Source organism: Megalobrama amblycephala, linkage group LG23, assembly GCF_018812025.1.
Source record: "Megalobrama amblycephala isolate DHTTF-2021 linkage group LG23, ASM1881202v1, whole genome shotgun sequence".
NCBI lineage: Eukaryota > Metazoa > Chordata > Actinopteri > Cypriniformes > Xenocyprididae > Megalobrama > Megalobrama amblycephala.
This window is the reverse complement of record NC_063066.1, coordinates 25,465,143-25,486,548: the sequence shown is the minus strand read 5'-3', so window position 1 is coordinate 25,486,548 and position 21,406 is coordinate 25,465,143. Positions and strand designations below refer to the sequence as shown.

Genomic DNA, 21,406 nt, shown 5'->3' with positions numbered 1-21,406 from the left:
CACAAGTTTAAAAAAATACAGAGTAGATTTAATGTATTCTGAAAGCATATTTATTTATTTTTCTATAATTCTGTACCCTATTGAAATCTCCAAAAGCACCACAGCGCCATCTGTTGACAGTCGCGTCCACATAAACGGCACTAGTAGGCTAAGTTCATTCATATTGTTTACTTCGAGAAGTATTTTATTACAAACGTTTAGTTATTTACAAACGATTCCCATTTCATTTGGATCTCTGTCACTACTCATATTTGGACATTGGGAGTGCTTGTCATATTGAGGTATGTTTTTATTTGTGTATCTTAATACCAGTGGTGTTATTGCTGTTATTTAATTTTTCGTTTCCTTAAAAACAAAACATCCAAGTGCTTTCATGAGCATTATATTCGGTATATATTTCAGCAGATATCAGCTCTTGATGACTTTCAAGGTTACAATATATAGCAAAACAAAATATAAACACTGAACAGCTACAGAAACCATTTGACAAAACATCAGTTCCAGACTGAGATGTTGTATTTGCAACTCTATGCACAAATGTGGGCACAGATTAGCATAAAAATCAAACTTTCCAACAACAGCATCGTTGACATTATTAATAACAGTGTCTAGTATAAAAGTATAAAACAGTTTTGAGACATTTTTGTGTGAAATTTAATTTACAAATCCTCAAATGTATAATATACAATGTATGTTACCACAGAAAAAGGCAAATCTACTTACAGGCCCATCTAAATTGCATTTGCCCTGGACATTGATACAGTTTAATTCTGTACTTGGCCAGCAGGTCAGAGTTTAAAGGTCAGTCTAGTTGTGGGCCCCCCTAGCCCTGCGCTGCTGTGACATCCTGCGTTGGTTAATAAGCTTAGTACTGGCACGCAGTTTCCGTATGCGCAGCTGCCGGAGTCTAAGCTGCAGGTCTTTGGGAATCTTGCCGCCCTTGGCCAGGATCTCTCTCAGCCGCTGTTTTGGTGTCTTGGTAAGGTGGAAGTCGCAGATAGTGGGGTAATGTTCGTACTCTACCCTGCAACTTCGAGTGGCAGGGAAATATCCCTCTGCTGTCACCGTGATGTCATATTCACCCGGGTTCAACAGACGCCAGAAGTCCCCATCAAAAGCTGAAAAATGATAGGAGAATCTTTTTATTTTTACAGATTGAACAAATGAAACTGTTTATGATGTTTTTTTTTAATTCAATTAATGCATCTTTTTAATTATTAGTATAATTAATAGTATTACCTGTTAATTGATAGTATTACCTGATCTTATGTGATGGTCGATGTCATCCACTTTGATGATGGCATCAGCGATGCCGGCTTCAGTGTCTTTGTCCCTAACCACTCCTTTGATTCCTCTGTGCACCTGATGACAAATATTGACAAACACATTGGTTGCACATTGCCCTGACATATTCAGGTGTCTAGACATGGCATATAAGATCATTAGCTAAATGTTTAGTGGTTGCTGGGGTTTTGTATGCGATATGTTGTACCTGCTCCATGTAGACAAGGAGAGATTCTTTATTGTTCTCCCATTCTATAGGCAGCTCACTGACATGAGGGAACTTATCACAGGACAGCTCCACGGTCACCTCAAAACAGTTGGTGTGCAGGTAACTGAAGTCGTTCATACCTACAGATGAAGATGGGTCACGTGAAGCATTAAATGCATGTAATCAGGGTTAACACACACACACACACACACACACACACACACACACACACACACACACACACACACACACACTACAGTCTGAAGGTTTGGGGTCGATAAGATTTTTGTAATGTTTTAGAAAGAAGTCTCTAATGCTCACCAAGGCTGCATTTATTTGATCAAAAATACAGTAAAAACTAATATTGTGAAATATTACAATTTAAAGTAACAGTTTTCCATTTGAATATATTTTAAAATGTAATTTATTCCTGTGATGTCACAGCTGAATTTTCAGCATCATTACTCCAGTCTTCAGAAATCATTCTAATATGCTGATTTGCTGCTTAAACATTTCTTATTATTGTAATGTTGATGAATAGACATTTCAAAAGATCAGCATTTTTTTTAAACAGAAATATTTTGTACTATTATAAATGTCTTTACTGTCGCTTTTGATCAATTTTATGCATCCTTGCTGAATAAAAAAATACACTTAAATGATTTTAGCAAATGGCTGCAATATAACAAAGAGTGAAAAATTTAAGGGGGTCTGAATACTTTCCGTACCCACTGTGTGTGTGTGTATATATATTATGTATGTTATATAATATATATAATGTGAAGTTTTATCAGCAAAGAGCATGATCTCAAAAGCCACAATAGCAGCAGTACTCACTGCCTGGCACAGTGTGCCAGTTCGCTCCATTAATAATGTTATTGTAACGAAGGAAGTCCTCATTGTGGCAGGGCCTTCGGTCTGGGTTGGACATCACATGGTTGGTGCTTGCGTAAACGGTGGCCAGCCAGCGGAAAAAGCTGTCATCAGGGGTTGGTGTGTGCTCTTTAGGGGCCCAGTCTTTGGTCATGTCAAACGGGTAGGTGACCACCAGCTCTCCTCCATGCAGGTTAGCGCTGAGAACAAAAGGTATAGTCTGCATCCAGCTGATGACGGCTCTCGTTTCTGGAGCCACCTTCAATATAAAGACCAAAATAATTTATAAAAGACAAAAATAATTTATCTAAAATATTATGGGAAAATTACATGAATTATCATTTTAAGTAATTTAAAGATGGGAGGGGTGTTATTATTAATCAGTGAGATCCCATATATGATCTTTACAGGCCTACTTTACCATAGCGTCTTCTGAAGTGTAGTGCTCTGGAATGGGAAAGTAGTGATTGATTAGTTTAGACTTGTCTGTTTCTAGTTCGATGGCATCCCACATCACTGTGTTCAGATCTGCAAAGTTGTGATTCATGTCTATGCCTTCATAACTATAGCGACCCAGTGCCCACCCGGCCAGCTCTGAACCCTGTGAAATAAAACACAAGTTTTATGAAGTTGCTGATTTATTGAGCTTGTTTAAAATATGTAAGATTACTTATATTATAAAGGTTATTTAGTGTGCAATGAATAATGTTATGATGGTTATATGATACATGTACAGTACGGTTCAAACATTTGAGGTCAGTAAGATTTTTTTTTTTATTATTCGGAAAGAAATGAATAGAAATGAAGTATTTGGCAAGGATAATGTTACAAAAGATTTCTATTTCAAATAAAAGCTGTTTCTTTATATTCATTAAAAAATCCTGAAAAAAATGAAGCAGCACAACTGTTTTTGACATTGATAATGATAATTGTCTCTTTAGCATCAAACCAGTATATTAAAATGATTTCTGAAAAATTAGCGTTTGCCGTTACAGGGATAAATTACATTTTAAAATATATTAAAATGAAAACGGTTGTTTTAAATTGTAATATTATTTCAAAATATTACCATTTTTCTGTATTTTTGATTAAAAATATGCAGCCTCAATGAGCATAAGAGGTTTATTTCAAAAACATAAAAACATTTAAACGGTATTGGTAGAGAAATATTTTGGAAACACCAGAATATCCATTGCTTTCCCCACTCTACCTTTTTGTAAGCCATTTCATAGCCATCAGGGTTCATCGAGGGTAGAAGATGGATGCGTGTCTCTTTGACTAGGTGAACTATGCGCTGATTTCCACGTTTGTACTCTTGGCATATGTACTCCATCAGGTTGAGCAGTACTTCCCTCCCGAGCACTTCGTTTCCATGCATACCGGCCACGTAGCGGAACTCAGGTTCACCTGCAGGGGGAGCCAAACTGTTTTTAGATTGTTATGCTCCTTCACAGAAGTTAGATTAGGTGTGTGCAGTTATTAGGAGTGTTATGGTACTTATATAGACAGATGTGGGGCTCTGTTTTGAAATGTAACTCCATGCTTTGCCCAGATTCTCTCCACCTCCTCTATACAGTGTGCTAACAGAGGTGTCTGAAATCTGGCACCCCCTCTCTAGCAGCTCAGAGAGGCAGAAATCTCTGCTTGTCTGTTAAATGTTAAGTTCATTTCTTTTTATAATTTGTCAGGCCAACATTTTGTTTTAAAATTTAAGGGTTATTTATTAGTGCTCTCTGGTGGGGAGAACAAAAAAAAGTGCCTTAAATGTTAGGAAAGTGTCAAAGCTTTTAGGTTGTCCTTTATATGTGCAACCAATATACATATTAAATTTCACTTATGAAGTTACACTATTGTTTTTGCTTTATTGGCAGTGGACAATTTTAAAATTTCTGGGGTTCTCAGAAGTGGAAGACAACAAATATATTTTTTGCATTCCAATTTGCTCCAATAGAAAAAAGAAAAAAGAAACAATAGTGTTTCTATGACTTTACAAAAGAGGGAGAAAGACATCAAATTTGCCCTCACTCCCTCAGCCATTGTATTAGAAACACTCAAACAGCAGGCATTAATGACCAGGTAATATAACACACAGTGTAGTGTTATAAATATACATAAAATAAAATAAAAAATGACTAAATTTGCATTGTTAATAACTGTGGAAATGCATCATCACAGTCTGTGAAAAGGGTCTATAGAGACAAAGCGCATTTATTATAATCTGAAAACCACGCCCACCGGGGGGGGAAAACAATCCAGCCGTCTCCATTGACTTTGTATTGCGTGAAGCTAACTTCTTGACTTATTACAAAAAACAGAACAATGCCTAAAAGCTGCTGTGTGACAAGGTGCACAGCTAACAAGCTAAAAAACCCAGAAATAAGTTTTTATAAGCTGTCGACCCCAAAAAACGAATGTTTAAGGACACAAAAGTGGATACAGGCCAGTGAGACAGAGCACAACGGGCCATATTACTATAAGTAATGCATAGGAGGGGGTCGTAATCGGCGACAACATATGCTAAACAAACCAACAAAAACAAACCATTCATTATTTTTAACCTATGTCAAAGAATTATTTCACCTGTCACCGATTACGCCCCCCTCCAATGCATTTCTTATAGTAATATGACCCGTTGTGCTTTGTCTCACTGCCTGTATCCACTTTTGTGTCCTTAAACATTCGTTTTTTGGGGTCGAAAATTATTTCTGGGTTTTTTAGCTTGTTAGCTGTGCACCTTGTCACACAGCAGCTTTTAGACATTGTTCTGTTTTTTGTAATAAGTCAGAAAAGGCAAGAAGGCAGCCTCACGCAATACAAAGTCAATGGAGACGGTTGGATTGCACCCCCCCCCGGTGGGTTTTCAGATTATGACGCGTCGCTCTGTCTCTATAGCCACGGACTTTAGTGACACTTATTGGAGTGGATAATTTAAAAGTAAAAACTTAATTTCAGTTTCTGATTATATTGTAGAAACACCCTTTTTGCAACCGTATTTGCCACCATTGATTAAAGTATTTCGCGAATGACAGTGTTTGATAGCTGGTCTACAGAGAGAAAGTGAGCAGCATTCAGTAGTTTACCATTATGTAAAATAAAAGCAACTATTTTTAAGCCACTGATATTACTGGAGGCTTGATCCAATGTAAGTTGACCATTTCCGACATTTGTCAAAAGTATCATGGAATTTCTTTTTGGTGTAGAACTGGAAGTGGGGGAAAATGCTTTTTATGTAACATGTTTGAGAATGCTGATAAATGAGTAGCTTGCTAAAACATAAAAATGAATATGTAGTCAATAGTATCTGTCTCAGAGAAGCCATGCTTACATGATGATAAAGAAGGATTTAGGGATTCATGGCCTTTTTCATTTATAATACCTTGAAATTTAGGATACAATGAAAAAAACAGGCACATTTACTGTGCCATCTTTCTGAATTTTTAAGCAAAAACAGGAAATAGCTTATGTGCTCTTGAGCTGCATCTGTGCATATCTGACCAAGCTTGGCTGATTTATTTCTATAAATATTGATTCGGCTTGCAGCTTGCTGCCTCTTTGTCAGTCAAGAGGAGCACAAGTTGCGTCTGTTTTGACAGTGAAACTGAGCGTCATTAGGTTCAGGTCCTCTGGAAGGTTAAATTCCCCCTCCTCTTTCTCTGCACTATTTGGCTAACAGTCGACCCATTCAGTCTCAGCAATCTGGCTCTCGTTAGCCTCACTGAGAAAACATGATCCATCCCGCCAAAGAGGAGGAATTTCCAGAGAAGTAACTAACTGAACTTTGACCCCCACATCCAGAACACAGCATCGATATGCCATTGATTTAAAGGGATAGTTCACCCCAAAATGAAAATGACTATGGCAGTCAAAGTGTACACTTTGTGTAGAGCAGAACAAAGAAATTTATATAGGTTTGGAACAACTTGAGGGGGAGTAAATGATGACAGAATTTTCATTTTTGGGTGAACTATCCCTTTAAATGCAGACAGGAAATGCACAAGTCTGGAAAACCTTGAAACAACAAGCGACTGATTCGTATTGAGTGTGCAACCAAACAAAAAAATGATATACCCATCAGACAGGCTAGGAAAAAATTAGAATGTCTCCTCTCCTGTGTAGAGCACAGTACTCATGATCTACAAGTAAAAAATCATTCTCCATAAAAAAATTTAAAACATTTTTTTACCAATAACTTATACATTTTTAAGACAGATGTGTCATGAACTCAGGTTTTTATTATTTGATGGTTTGTTGATTTGCTTCCTTTATTCAATTTAATTCCAGCCTAATTTTTTAAATCACGTTTTATATAAATAATGATGCAAACAGAGTTCATTTCTGCTGTACAGCAGCTCTTAAAAGAAAACGGTGTCATTGTTCTGGTCAGGTCAGTTCAGTGTTGATTCAGTTCTGTTCAATAACTGTGTTAAGATCATCAAATATGAAATGAGTTCAGTTCATCTCTAAAGCAGCTCTAAAGAAAACTGTGAATGATGTAACTGAGTTAGTCTCTCACAAATGACACATATTTTTTGTGTGTGTGTGTGTGTTTATAAAATATATATCAAATAATATCAAATGATAATTCTGCTTTAGGCACAAAGATTTTTAACATTAAAATCCTATAGCTTGAAGAGGGCTGGTGTCGTTTGCCCTTAAATTTACTCACAAAACAAGTTTACGGAGTTTTTCTTATCAGTATAGTATAGTACGTTGAAAGCGAGCTGAAGAAAATTTTTATATTACAACAAATGTAAAATATCTGTTTTAATTTTAATCAGTTGTTTGACATTGTACCATTATTTTTGTATTTAGTTGTCATTCATTCACAGTGATCCATTATAGTTCATTTCATCAGATTTTAAGGACACAGTTTTGTACCTTTTTGTTCTTTTTAATATTGTGATTCACGTTGGAGCTGGTCGATTTGGTTTGAGGCATACAACTTGAGAATCAAGGCTGTGTTTGGTCACTGTTGCATTCATTTTGTCTCTTTTATATTTATATATCAAAACAGATTTGAAAAGATTAATGGTTCATTTGGGTGGAGATCAGACAATGAAACTGAATATGAAAGGACTGTCAATGTGTTGCGAAAAAGTGGTTATGACAATAATGACATTTAGGTGTGTTATTTGACCTCAGACATGATCCATGTGGCTTGGAAGACTAGAGCACACAAATGCACTTTCATACTGTTCTCATTTCATAAGCACGGCCAACATAAATCTAATCTATTTCCAAAGAGGCCATAACTTGTGGTTTCTTGTAGGCTGGCATTTCTCCATTGTTCCCGTAGAGACTTTAGATTAATCAAGTCAAATTTCCTCTTAAACAGAATCGCCACATGCTTTGTGATTTTATAACGCCGGATGAGGTTATTTCTTCCCACTTTCATTCTGTAGACGCTTTTTGAGGTCTGCCGCCACGGCCTTCTGCGATTGCATCCCTGGCTCCAGTCTGCGCTATGAGTGCTGGCAGGAGATGAGTAAACCACCGCCAGAGCTGGCAACCTCACTCACCGAGGAACCAATCTCTAGCCCACAGGCCAATGCAAACACTAGAGTTGCCCAGTGTAAATAGTCAGGGCAAATCAGACTGAATGAGAGTGAGTGAAAGAGAGGCAGAGGGTTTTTGGGCTATGTTCCAATTGCTCTCGTTACAGCATAAAAACTGTTAACTGTGCCCACATCTAATCTGTGCCCAAAGAGCGCCACAGAAAACTCTAGTTATTCACAAAATTCCACATACCCTTTGTTGTTACATACGTATTTAGTTCAAGATTCCTGGGTGCATGTCAATATCCATAGATCACTGGATCTTTGGTAAGTTGTAAGGAACACTATATCAAGTCCAACCTTTGGTTACGTTAAACTAATAATCATTTGTTTTACTCACGTTTTTGCAGTTTCATGCAATCCAGTTTCAATTTTCAGTCTAGCTGAGGGGGTGTGTTCTGGCGGGAAAGTAACGTCAATGCATACCCTCTATAGTTAGTGGTAGGTTAACTTGTGTTGGGACTCAAACTCACCTAACTCGTGTTTGCCTGGATTGTCTGAGATTTCCATCACATACAGTTTAAGGCCCATGTAGCTTTTGCCAATGCTGTAAATGCGGGTGATATCAGGACACATCTCGTTCACAGACTTCATGAGCTGAAAGAAAAATGATGATGTACACTAAGGACACATTAATTCAATTAAAAGTGATAGTAAAGATATTTACAATGTCACAAAACATTTCTATTTCAAATAAATGCTGTTCTTTTGAACTTTCCATTCTTTAAAATCCTCAACTCACAAAATATTTAGCAGCACAAACATTCTCAATGTTTATAATAATAAGAAATGTTTCTTGAGCACTAAATCAGCAAATTATGATTTCTGAAGGATCATGTGATTCTAAAGATGGGAGTAATGATGCTGAAAATTACATTTTAAAATATATTAAAACAAAATTATTTTAAATTGTAAAAATATTTCACAATATTACTGGTATTTGATTAAATACATGCAGCCTTGTTGAGCATAAAGGGATAGTTTGAAATGAAAATGAAATGATAATGATAATGAAAATTTGATGTTTATCTGCTTACCCCCACAGCGCATCCAAGATGTAGGTGACTTTCAGTAGAACACAAATGATGATTTTTAACTCCAACCGTCACCGTCTGTCTGATCGCGCTCTGACAGCAGAAGTGACGTCTAGCACTCATTGAAGTATATGCGCGAGACATCACTGCCGCTGTCAGAGCGCGATCAGACCTCACTAACCGAGTGCTGAACGCAGTTGGACATAGTGGTGTTTTAGAGGTAAAAAATGATATAAATACTGTTCGGTTTTTCGCACAAACCGATCGTTTCGTGTCTTAGGACGTCAATGTGTCGTCACGAGCCGCAGGGTTTAATTTGGATTTGTCTATGCAAGTTTTTTCGACTCTTATTGATTGTGTTCCCATTCACTCCCATTATTTGACTGACAGACGGCGACGGTTGGAGTTAAAAATCATCATTTGTGTTCTACTGAAGAAACAAAGTCACCTACATCTTGGATGCGCTGGGGGTAAGCAGATAAACATCAAATTTTCATTTTTGGGTGAACTATCCCTATAAGAGACTTCTTTCAGTAACATTAAAAAAAAATCTTACCGATCCCAAACTTCTGAACAGGAGTGTATGACAAAGCAGAGGATACAGGACTGGAGAATATACTAAAACATTCCGTGCTTTTAACTTTCTGTGTGTATATTCTGTGTGGTTTTTGTTACCTGCCCGCAGGCTTGTGTTAATGTAGACACTGTTGCATAATGGTGGTCAGACTGACCGCAAGTGATCCGCAAGGCAGCACTCACATACTGATGTGACAATCTTGGAAAATGTTTGTTTTCATGCCAGGGCTGGTTTTTAGATCATGCAGCCTGACTCAAAGACCATTTCTGTCAATCTGCGGTGGATTGTTCTAACATGTAGGGCTCCTCACTTTAAAGAGCAATTGTTTTTTTATGAATCATAATTTTTATTTTCCCTTTCATCACCAAAACAATACTTAATTTTAAATATATGTAGGTATTGTATCAAGCCATATCATATTTCCCAATGGTCAATATGTCATGCTAACTAAAGGCTTCATCTTTCTCACCTTCCTCATCTCATTGTAGTTATGATGTCTGAAGTCCAGTTTGTCCTTGGTGCCTTCCTCAGCTTGCCATGGGTAGATATTGTTTGGATCTTAAAACACGATGTACAGTTCATGAACATTGAGGCCCATTCACACCAAGATTGATAACTATAAAGATAACCATAATGATAACTATATTAGCATCCACACTATTGAACGATAACTCTGTTTATTCTAAGTGCGTGCTTCAGGTTTGTCATCTTCTGCTTTAAATTCTAGAGCTCTTTAAAGTGTTAGTTCACTCAAAAATGAAATTTGTGTCATTAATTACTCACCCTCATGTCATTCCTTAGCTGTAAGACCTTTGTTCATCTTTGGAACACAAATTAAGATATTTTTGATGAAATCTGAGAGGTTTCTGATCCCCAAAAGAAAGCAACATAATTACCATATTCAAGGTCCAGAAAAGTAGTAAAGACATCATTAAATTGGTCATGTGACTACAGTGGTTCAACCTTAAAGGGATAGTTCACTCAAAAATGAAAATGATTTACTCACCCTCAAGCCATCCTAGATGAATATGACTATCTTCTTTCAGACAAACACAATCAGAGATATATTTAAAAATATCCTCCAAATTTTGAAGACTAATGGGGTTTGAAGACTTTATGGGGTTAATAAAGGTCTTCTGAAGCGAATCGATGTGCTTGTGTAAGACAACTATCCTTATTTAAAACTTTATAAAGTATATTTGACATGCGTCCAAAAAGCATTAACTTCAGCGTAGTACACAATGCCATGACATTCTACAATATAATGCGTAGTACGTCATGGCGTAGTGTGGAACGTCATGGCATTGTGTACTATGTCGCTGAAGTTAGCGCTTTTTGGAAGTACGTTGAGTGCGCATGACTGTTGTGCCAGAAGTTCCTTATTTTACTTTATAAAGTTTTAAATAAGGATGTTTGTCTTACACAAATGCATCAATTTGCCTTTTTCCAGAAGGCCTTTATTAACCCCTGGAGTCGTGTGGATTTATTTTTTTTTATGGATGGATGCCTTCAAAATCTGGGCAGACATTCACAACCATTATCAACCCTGGAGGACTAAGGATATTTTTAAATATATCTCCGATTGTGTTCGTCTGAAAGAAGATAGTCATATACACCTAGGATGGCTTGAGGGTGAGTAAATCATGGTATCATTTTCATTTTTGGGTGAACTATCACTTTAATGTTATGAAGCGACGAAAATACTTTCTGTTCCATTGTGTTCCGAAAATGAACAAAGGTCTGACGGGTGTGGAACGACATGAAGATGAGTACTTAATGACAGAAATTTTTGGGTGAACTAACACTTTAATTGATTCTGATTGGCTGTCAATGTTTTTATCGTTCATCAGCTGGAAAAAAAATAATTATGAAAGTGATTTATATCATTCCTCTATGATTTATAGTTATAGCCTCTATCTATCTATTGTTATAGTTATTGTCCTTGATGTGAACATGCCTTTACTGTGGCCATTTTTTATTTGCAGTAGTATATTGTTATCATTTACTTATGTAACCGGCCCTTAACACCACACACCTCCTGGGGCCAGGGGAGTGAGGTTTATGATGTGTAAAATAAAGACCTTCCATATGTGAGATCAGTGAAAGGTTTGTGTTTGGAATACCTGGCAGCTCACAGCCCATAATTTCAGCTCTCAGGCAGATGGTCCCATTCTTAAACCAGGTCTGAGGGTTAATGCGTATGTATTGTGCCACCGCCGGTTCGGGCAAAATGGCCAAGACTGGTGTTTCGCTGTCCTTGTTCCCTTCAAACACCTGTTAGCATACAAGATCACTTCTGGTGAGTGATCCTATTGATGCGATCCAAGTGACATTTGCCAGTGGCAGCTGGCACAGTCTATGCCCAAGGAGGGCACACGAGAGGCTGGCACAGTGGAGTCCACAGTGGGCCGGCTATTCTTTTCAAAAGAGCCGCTTAACCCTGCCAACTACTGCCAGCGCCTGCCTCCAACCTCTGTTTGTACAAAAGACCCTGTGCCAGCTGGAAACTGAATGGATATAATGATGTCACAAAGATACTGAGGCTAATATACACTAGCAGAGGTGAATGGCACAACCTACTGTCTGGAAAAGGGGGTTTATTTTAGATAAAAATTGTAGGAAAATTGAAGGAATAAATTACATTTTAAAATATATTAAAAGAGAAAATGGTTCTTTTAAATTCTATTAATATTTCACAATATTACTATTTTACTGTATTTTTCATCAAATAAAGTCTTGGTGAACAAAAGAGGCTTCTTTCAAAAACATTATTCCATCATTCCAAACTTTTGACTGGTAGTGTAGAAAGTAAATAAAGAAAGTTAAATAAGACCTTTTTTCTTTCTCTCTGTCTTTTTAAAAAATACAGTTGATAAAGAGAACAACATACCGCCTCTTCTGTCCCGTTCATGCATGGCTTCCATTTAATGGTGTCATTGCTAACCTGAACCTTGAAGGTTTCAACATAGTCCAAGCTACAGAATAAGAGTGACATGTTGTTATTATTGTAACTTACTATTTGTTTTAATTATGATATTACGGTAGAGAAATATACATTGATATGAAGTACCTCCATATAGAGCTGCGACCCTGTAGTATCACCGCTGTGAACCGTGTGAGCTTCTTGGCATCTATCTGTAACCATTGGTTCTGGTCTTTATACTGGGCACACCAAGCTCCGTCATAGATATCCCCATCCTCCACACCAGACTGCAAAACAACAACAACAACAACAATGAAACAGTGGTTATGTTAATATATTGTAATATTGTGAAATATTACAATCTTACGTAACATTATACATGTCTTTACTGTCACTTTTGATCAATTTAATGTGTCCTTGATGAATAAAATTATTAATTTAACTTAACTGATCCCAAACTTTTAGACAGTATTGTGTTTATATATAGGTTTATTCTGCAGTGTGGCCCACCTGTATGTTGAGTCGGCCCCTGTGTGGCCCCAGACCCATGCGCTTGTAAGAGGAGGCCTGAATCTGCGAGTCTTTAACTTTCAGAGACTCCAGACCCAAAGGAGGACACTCTGAGAAAGCAAAGAGATATGATTTAAAGAGGAGCAAGGAAATAGATAGAAAGACTTTGATAGCAGAAGCATCACATCATGTACCCCTTAGATTTTTGAGCCAAGTCGATTTTGAATGCAATTCCTAAAAAAAACATTTTAGGGTTACACTTTATTTTACAGTGCCGTAGTTACATTGTAATTAATCAAATAAGTACTGAGTACTATTAATTAACTACATGTACTTACTATAGAGTTACAGTTAGGGTTAGGGTTTGGTTTAGGGTTAGTTGTAATTATGCATAATTTACTGTTATTACTATAGTAAGTACATGTAGTAATATGTAACCACGGCACTGTAAAATAAAGTGTTACCCATTTTAGTAATCCATCCATAAGATTTTACAGTTGGTGCAGCTGCAGAGCAGACAGGAAACTGTTGTTTGAGGAGTTCAGCTTGTCCCATCCGCTTTCCAAATACTTTCTCTCTCTCTCTCTTTTTTTATATTGTCTTTTGTAGTTGTCCTGTGTGTTTTTGAAGCCTTTGGGATCCTTGCCGTATACTGCTACTCCAATGTGTGAAAACCCCTGCAAAATTGGTTGAGAATGAGATGGATGTGGCCTATAATTTAACTTTGTAAGAGGAGTGCATCTATGTTTGAGTCAGACGTACGTTATAATGATGATTTACAGCCATTTTCTATTTTTAACTTCACAAAATAGAAAATGTCTGTAAGAAAATAGCTAAAGCATTGAAAATTATCATTTCCACCATCAATGGGATGTCGTCTCCTGTTTTAAATGCTCGAACATTTCATTCCAAGTCTATTAAGACTATTAAGTCAACTAAAAATGTTATGAATCTGCCTGGAAGAGGACGTGTGTCTATGTTGTCTTAATGCATAGTGAGGAGGAGAGTTTGAGTGGCCAAGGACTTTTGAAGGATCACAGCTGGAGAATTGCAGAGATTAGTTGAGTCTTGTGAAATCATCTATATTATAGATCAATGTTTCCATGTCTCAAATTGAAACACCCCTTCCAATGCCACAACTCATCAACTTGTGTATCATATAGAATTCTAATTTCCCACTTGTAAATATGACTTTGCTTGGTAGTTCATGTGCTTGGAACTTGTAATTCTGATATTTCTGACTCCACTGGAAGGGCATCATTCACAGGCCCTCTAAAACAACTTTTTGATATTAAAGGGTTAGTTTTCCCCTAAAAATGAAAATAATGTCATTTATTACTCACCCTCATGCCGTTCTACACCCGTAAGACCTTTGTTCATCTTCGAAACACAAATTTAAGATATTTTTGTTGAAATCCGATGGCTCAGTGAGGCCTGCAGAGCCAGCAATGACATTTCCTCTCTCAAGATCCATTAATGTACTAAAAACATATTTAAATCAGTTCATGTGAGTATATTACAGTGGAGTACAGTACAGTGGTTCAATATTAATATTATAAAGCGACGAGAATATTTTTGGTGCGCCAAAGAAACAAAATAATGACTTATATAGTGATGGCCGATTTCAAAACACTGCTTCATTAAGCTTTGGAATGTTATGAATCTTTTGTGTCGATTCACGATTCGGATCGCGTGTCAAACCGCCAAACTGTTGAAATCACAAGACTTTGGCACTCCGATCCACTGTTTCGACACAAAAGATTCATAACGCTTCATTTTGAAATCGGCCATCACTATATAAGTCGTTTTTTTTTTTTTTTTGGCACACCAAAAATATTCTCGTCGCTTTATAATATTAATATTGAACCACTGTACTCACATGAACTGATGTTTTTAGTACATTAATGGATCTTGAGAGAGGAAATGTCATTGCTGGCTATGCAGGCCTCACTGAGCCATCGGATTTCAAGAAAAATATCTTAATTTGCGTTCCGAAGATGAACGAACATTTTACTGGTGTGGAACGACATGAGGGTGAGTAATAAATTACATTATTTTCATTTTTGGGTGAACTAACCCTTTAAAATACAAAACTGGTCATAATATGAACATGGGTTGACTCGGCTGCTTTGGGTGCTCTTATTAAAAAAAAAGTATTCATTCCTATGGTAATTCCTCCTAAATAAAATACCCCTGAAGATTTTACCAATTTGCCATTATGTATTCATTTTTTTATGTATACTTGCAATAATAATCCTCTCTAAACAGGTTTGTGTTACTCTAATGAACTGGAAACCCCCTTTCCTTCCTGAGTTTATACAGAAGCTTTATGCTATAATAAACAATTTGACTAGTTCTTCATAAATTTGTCTTGTAAACAATATAATTTTCAAAAGCAATACTGACTGACTAACTGCTTGTGATGAACCACATCCTGCCAGGATGTTTAGTTTATAATATTTATTATAAATATACAGTACTTATACAATATACAGTACAGTAATATACAGTATACAAATGCCTTAAATCAAATCAGTTACAGTATGCATGGGATTCCTTTGTGCAGGAAATCCTGCTCTTGTTGTATATGAATAATTTCCATATGCATTAACTGCTGTTGGTGGTGGCTTCATGATCTTTTTATGCAAATTTAAGGACTTCTCTTCACTAACGTATCTTTATATGTAGATCTCCCAGTTAACCTTGTGAACTGTTTAACGAGCAAAAAGCTTGGATAGCATTTCCAGAAATGTCTTGTTTGAAACTAGTTTGCATTATTGCAGCTGATTGTGCCTGTTGCATTTAGACTTTTGTATCCGAACATCATGTTAAGTGATCTGGCTCTTGTGTGAGAGAAAAGCACATCTGGTTCTTGTGGGTGAGTCAGTCTGATGGTTTGTGGAGTCAGCATTCCTTACCAATTCATCTGAAAGGGGGGGGGATTTCCTGGCACTGCTAATGTTTAGATGCCCAATTACTTTGACCTGGACTATTGTCCTGTTGCTCTTTAAATTGTTTTATGCTCCAAGTGGACAGAAAGCAGGGCTGTGAAATGAGTAAAAATGCCACAGCTTGTCTGTAAGAGGTGTTTGGAGAGGTCTGGATGTAATTGGGCTTGTTACACAAATACCTCCCCCTACAAATCAGATAAAACACCCCAATTCTGCTGTGTTTGTTTCTGCAGAACATAAAAGATCAACTGAGAAGTTGAAAAGATGAGCTGTTGCTTGTGGCGTTTCATTTAGACGATTGATTTGTTCTTGAATGAGTTGCCTGTCTTCATAATAAAGACTTCAACTGTAGCTTTATATTTCTAGCAGATGTTTTGCACACATCATCATTTTAGTCAACTTGATACAATATGTGGTACATGACCAAGAGATTCTCTCATAATTCTGACCATAGAATTCCTGCAGTTGAATATAATATATGGAAAATCATGCTTTTCAGCTCTGTGGTTTATTTGCTTAGTGGAGAAAACTAGCTCACTGACTGAGTGACCCAATTGGCTTTTGAAACAGGAAAGGACTATTAGTGCTGTGTTTGAATATGGCCCGAATTATGTAACAATGCTTGCATGCATATTTATGAACTGATAATCTGGGAGTTTAGTGTTTTTTTAGCATGGATGGATGTATGGATGGATAGATAGATAGATAGATAGATAGATACTCTCCTTTCTCCTTTATCATGTTTATGATAAAATTTTATATTTTTATATTGATAAAATTGTAACTGCAAATTGTATTGCAATAATTATATAATTATAATTGCATTATATTATTGCATAAATCACATTAACTTACCAAATACTGGTGGTTGTTCACTTTCTTTTGTGTTCCAAACTCTCCGTTCCACGTTTTTATCAATGTTTTCATTCAGGTCCTCTGTGTGGAAGCGCACAGGGGTGGTCGTCGTCCTTGTGGCTGTTACTGTTGGCTTCACTGTTGTTGGTTTCAGGGCTTTCGTGCTCACCTCTGTCCATTTCAATGTGGGCTTCGGAGCTTTCGTGGTTCCCTTAGTTGACTTGAATGGCTTCACTGTCGTGGGTTTCAGAGCTCTGGTGGTCGCCTGGGTGGGTTTAAATGTCGTGGCTTTCAGAGTTTTGGTGCCACCCTCAGTGGTTTTCAGAGCTCTGGTGGTCGCCTCAGTAGGTTTGACCTTGGAGAATCTGCTTACCTTAGAAGGTGAGATGTTTCCATAAGTGCTGGTGGTTCTGTGTTTAATACGGGCTCTCGCGCTTCCAGTTGCAGAGGTTGTCTGAGTGTCATTTAAATTATATGATGCAGCTATAGATGATTTTTTAAGATTAGGTGAATTAGTTACTCCTCCAACTAAAACAACAATAAAAGTTAACAAAGATAAAAGTATAACGGTTGGTGCCATGGTTTACTGTTTAGTCCCTACTGTACAATCTTCCCCAGAAATGTTGCTATAGGCTATCCGAACGCACGAACCCCGTAATGTTGCAAAATCACGCGCCACTCGGGTTGCAAATCAAACTTGAGACCATATTACTTTGAATAGAGGGAGAGAGAATTTGAGGGGAAAATGTGTGCCATAGGCCTACACATTACTTTACTAATTTTCTTTAATGACGCTTCTCTAGGGACGAAAGTTTTCGTTAAAAAAAACAAACAAACAAACAAAAAAAAAACATATTTTGAGCATCAAGCCAAATGTTATATATTGTTTTAATTCTATTAGGTTACCTGTGACATTTAGTAATATTTTTCCACTCAAAAAATGTTGAAGGCTTGTACTCCCAATTAATTGTAGCAGCGCGCCATCTAGTGGCGATCACAGACCAGACTTATTTTTTTAAATGGCTGACTTGAATGGTTGAGCTTGTTAACATTGGGAAAACACATGCTTTGCACACCTAGACCTTTATGTCTAATAAACTATTACCTAACATAAATTATGCATTTATACCTTGTATAAAGACATTAAAGAGACATCGATATCTGAATACTACTCAATCGGTCATCTTGGCCTGTACCTTTTCGGCTCCTGACCTTCTTGGCCATATCCATCCAACAATTAAAATATTACATTGTCATAATTTTGACATAACCTGTTGAATTAATATTCATTTGATTCTAGTAAATATTTTTAATCAGCTAATTATAATTAACAACACAGCTGTTTCGTGTTTCCCATATTTTTGCATGCTACCCAGTTAAAGTGTAATTTTAACCCAATTACAAAAATGTAAATTTCCTTAACATTTGTTATGTCAAAAAAGTCATCATTTGAACGCCGCCTTCAGCAGTGCGAGAAGTAAAAATTTTGTTCCGTTCTCTCCAATGTTTACACACAGTGACTGTTCTTTTTTTATTATTTTTTTAATTATTATTATTTCATATAATTAATCAATTGCCTATTTCATTTTAATGTTCGTTCAATTTGGACATATAGGTTGCTTCTTATAATAATAAAAAAAAATCTCCGAAATGACAAATGGCGTCTTTAAAACCTGTGCTAAATTTTTGCATTTTGCTGCTAACCCCAATATTAAATTAATACAAAATAAAACAGATTGTAGCAATGGATATTTTAACATGTTCATCTTCTTTCACTAACCGTTTGTAAATAAGAGTTACAGGAAATCAGAGTTTCAAGAAACTTTCATATTCCAGATAATTCATTGCCAGAATTTAGTTGTCTAAAATGACAATTTCGTCGTGTGTGTATTTATCATGAATATAATAACGATAAGCAAAGTAACGTATCCAATTCTTCTAAACATGACGCACAACACTTTGTATGGAAACAATTTAATAATATGATTACCTCAAATATTCCATTAGATGGCGACAAAACACTGTGTATTTTTCAATGTGACGTAAGGAGCTCGAACGCCTAAAACACGACTGATATTGGAGGTTTTTTTTTTTTTATTAAAAGTTTTTTTGGACAAAACTAAATAAAATTCTCAAATTTGATAAATTAAAAGTCCTCAAGTGCTGATCAATTAAAAACAATAAGAAAATGTTCATGCTTTGAAAGATGTTATTTTCACTGATGAATGGCTTCCATGTCCAATCTGAGCTCCCGCTGCGCTTTACTATAGTAGCGAGGTTAGAGACCACATCACCATCAATTATTAATGCATTACACGCATCAGTAAACTTCATACAACCATTTCAGACATGTGAAAAACAGACAAACAATTCTGAGCATTTAAAACATTTTATCCTTTTATGTCCTATCAATTATAGAATGATTGTTGTTTTCTTCTTTTCTTTCTTAAATAATGCTTGGTCTAGTTTCTCTTTTTCTTATAAATATTTAAGTGTTAAAATGTAATTTAGTGGCATTATGCATTGAAGGTTAATAGAGGTAAACTCAGAGGGTGGAAATAGATGTATTACTTTATTATTTATATATAGTGCTTTTTAAGTGTTTTTAATTTTGAATGCATTTATTAGTGTCTGCATGAGAACAAAGCTAAAACTAAAATATATTAAGATCTATGTGCTGGAGGGTGTAGTTTCCTAAAAATTTAATTTACCCTTTTCTCTCTCTTGAATTTCCCACCCCCCCTCTCTCTAACACACACCGGATGTGAGAAGAAAAAAAAAAAAAACACAGAGTTTGCATAGAAATTCCTTTCCTCAACCTGTCATTTCCCCCCAGTACCACCTACAGTGAGGAGTGAAATGTCAACGCTTAATAGGAAACTTAACACTGCGAAATATTCATAACCTGCTCCGCTCCTTAAATATATATGTGCTATAGTGTCTGTTGTGCTGTTATGTTGTCTGGATAGGTGTTAACATGACTTCATTGAACACTGTCTGAGGTCATCTTTACTAGAGCAAAAACTGGAGTACTTTGTGAACTATTTATGTCAAACCATAAGTGATAAATTTATCAGGTGGCGTATAAGAAATTGGATTGGTACAAGGAACTGCAATGAAACTGGAAGAAAACATGCTGTATTGCTCCCAGCGGTCTGCTTGGCAATAGTTGTTGTGATTATCGCTCTATAAATTGAGTTACTAATTAGACTTTGATTGTACAGATCAATTAAATATAGCCTCCTGGTTTTTATAGGCTGTAAACAAGTTTAGGGGTCTAAGCAGTTAATATATAAATATATCTTTTTCTCTGCTGTATATAGTATTCGTAAGAATATAATGTAATAAAATTTTGCAAATTACACACACACACAAGTATATATGTATTTTTTTTTTTTTAAATCATTTAAATTATCTAATATATTTAATAGAAGTAGATCATTCATCATATATACACATATATACCGTTTTTAAAATGATGTCTGGGTCCCTGCACTCTTCAGCTGGTCTGTTTTGTAAGTTCTGAGTTTCATTAGGAGCAGGTCTAAGTCTGTGTGTGTGTGTGTGTGTGTGTCCATCCTGTACAGTGACCCAGCAGCGGTTGTATGAGAGCTAGCAGCATGCCGCTCCTTTAATGACCTATGAGAGCTGTGGACCCAGGCCATACACGGGGAACCTGAGAACCTGCTGAGCAACTTCTGTTGATCTAAGCCAGGTGAGGGGCCCACACTCCAGCCTGCAAGACAGAGAGAGAGAGAGAGAGAGCTGGGGACAAGACTTTGAGTGCGAGTATGGGGAGTTTTATGGCACGATTGTTGTTTGAATTATTGATAGCTTGGTATGCTACTCTCTGATCAGTTCTTGTACATTTTATGATTTGCTCTAAGTGAGTTTGTTATTCAGTTCTTCATCTTAACGTCTGTAATCATAGTTATGTGTGAATTGAAAAGTCAGTGTTCTGTCTTATAAAACTACACACAGCCACAAAGTTTCTGTTTCGCAAAAAGAAGTGGAGCGAGACAGAGAGATTTTTAGGAAACACACTGACTCTGTGCTCTCATTTTCAGCTCACTGTATCACTCAAATGAACCACAATATCGCTCATACAGCAGGTGAGCTGTATCAGTTCACAGGAGTTCATCATAGACCTTCACAGCCTGAGAAATTTAACCATCCTGATGAAAACCGCACTGTCACACTAAAACCAGAGATTTGAACAACAGCAAATAAAACACAGGACATATTCGCTGAGTAAAGTGCCTTCAGATGTTTCTTTCATGTTCTTGTACAGCTTCATTATTTTTTTTTTCCCCGGGATCTGCTCAATGTGTCCTCTCATTACCACGGTGTACTACCTGAACGCTACAGGAATACAGAATTATAAATATTCATTCTTACCCTCACCTGAAAAACTAACAGCATGCTATACTTCACTGCTCAATTATTGATTTCCAGCAGGCTTATAAAAATATCGAAACTCTGGATTGTTCAGAAGAATTTGGGGAACAACTGGAAAAATGTGATGTTGTTTAATTAAAATATATTTATTCATTATGCATTACTTCTCATTATTTAAATGTATTCATTTAAAATATTTATTTTAATATTATAATAATATTTTCAATGTAAAATTTCT

General features: G+C 36.4%; 1 protein-coding gene and 1 long non-coding RNA gene across 3 annotated transcripts; one reads left to right on the top strand and one right to left on the bottom strand.

Moving 5' to 3' along the window:
- The first annotated feature begins 147 nt into the window (after positions 1–147).
- On the top strand, positions 148–21,328 carry LOC125259013. Its single transcript, XR_007182712.1, has 4 exons — positions 148–281; positions 1,543–1,612; positions 20,358–20,485; positions 20,838–21,328. It is a non-coding gene; the product is annotated as an uncharacterized LOC125259013 (long non-coding RNA).
- Positions 637–17,466, bottom strand: cpxm1b (carboxypeptidase X (M14 family), member 1b). Of its 2 annotated transcripts, XM_048176319.1 has the most exons (15): positions 16,771–17,166; positions 13,429–13,641; positions 13,159–13,198; positions 12,965–13,074; positions 12,602–12,741; positions 12,422–12,506; positions 11,655–11,805; positions 10,001–10,089; positions 8,394–8,517; positions 3,576–3,772; positions 2,787–2,966; positions 2,330–2,624; positions 1,493–1,632; positions 1,260–1,362; positions 637–1,118 (listed from the first exon to the last, which is right to left on the bottom strand). In XM_048176319.1, exons 2-15 carry the CDS (start codon positions 13,447–13,449, stop codon positions 808–810), a joined length of 1,986 nt encoding a protein of 661 aa, XP_048032276.1. In that variant the 5' UTR covers positions 13,450–13,641; positions 16,771–17,166; the 3' UTR covers positions 637–807. The 2 variants fall into 2 exon arrangements, with proteins under 2 accessions (XP_048032276.1, XP_048032275.1); XM_048176318.1 differs by lacking the exons at positions 13,159–13,198; positions 13,429–13,641 and having other exon boundaries at positions 16,771–17,466.
- Positions 21,329–21,406: the final 78 nt, after the last annotated feature.

What these genes read in the sequence shown, in the direction of transcription:
- cpxm1b (XM_048176318.1), bottom strand. Translation starts at nt 17,350, where the DNA reads ATGGCACCAACCGTTATACTTTTATCTTTGTTAACTTTTATTGTTGTT. An exon ending in GGTCGCAGCTCTATATGGAG is followed by an intron (nt 12,507 to 12,601) that starts GTACTTCATATC and finishes CTTATTCTGTAG; the next exon opens with CTTGGACTATGTTGAAACCT. An exon ending in TGAACGGGACAGAAGAGGCG is followed by an intron (nt 11,806 to 12,421) that starts GTATGTTGTTCT and finishes GTATGCTAACAG; the next exon opens with GTGTTTGAAGGGAACAAGGA.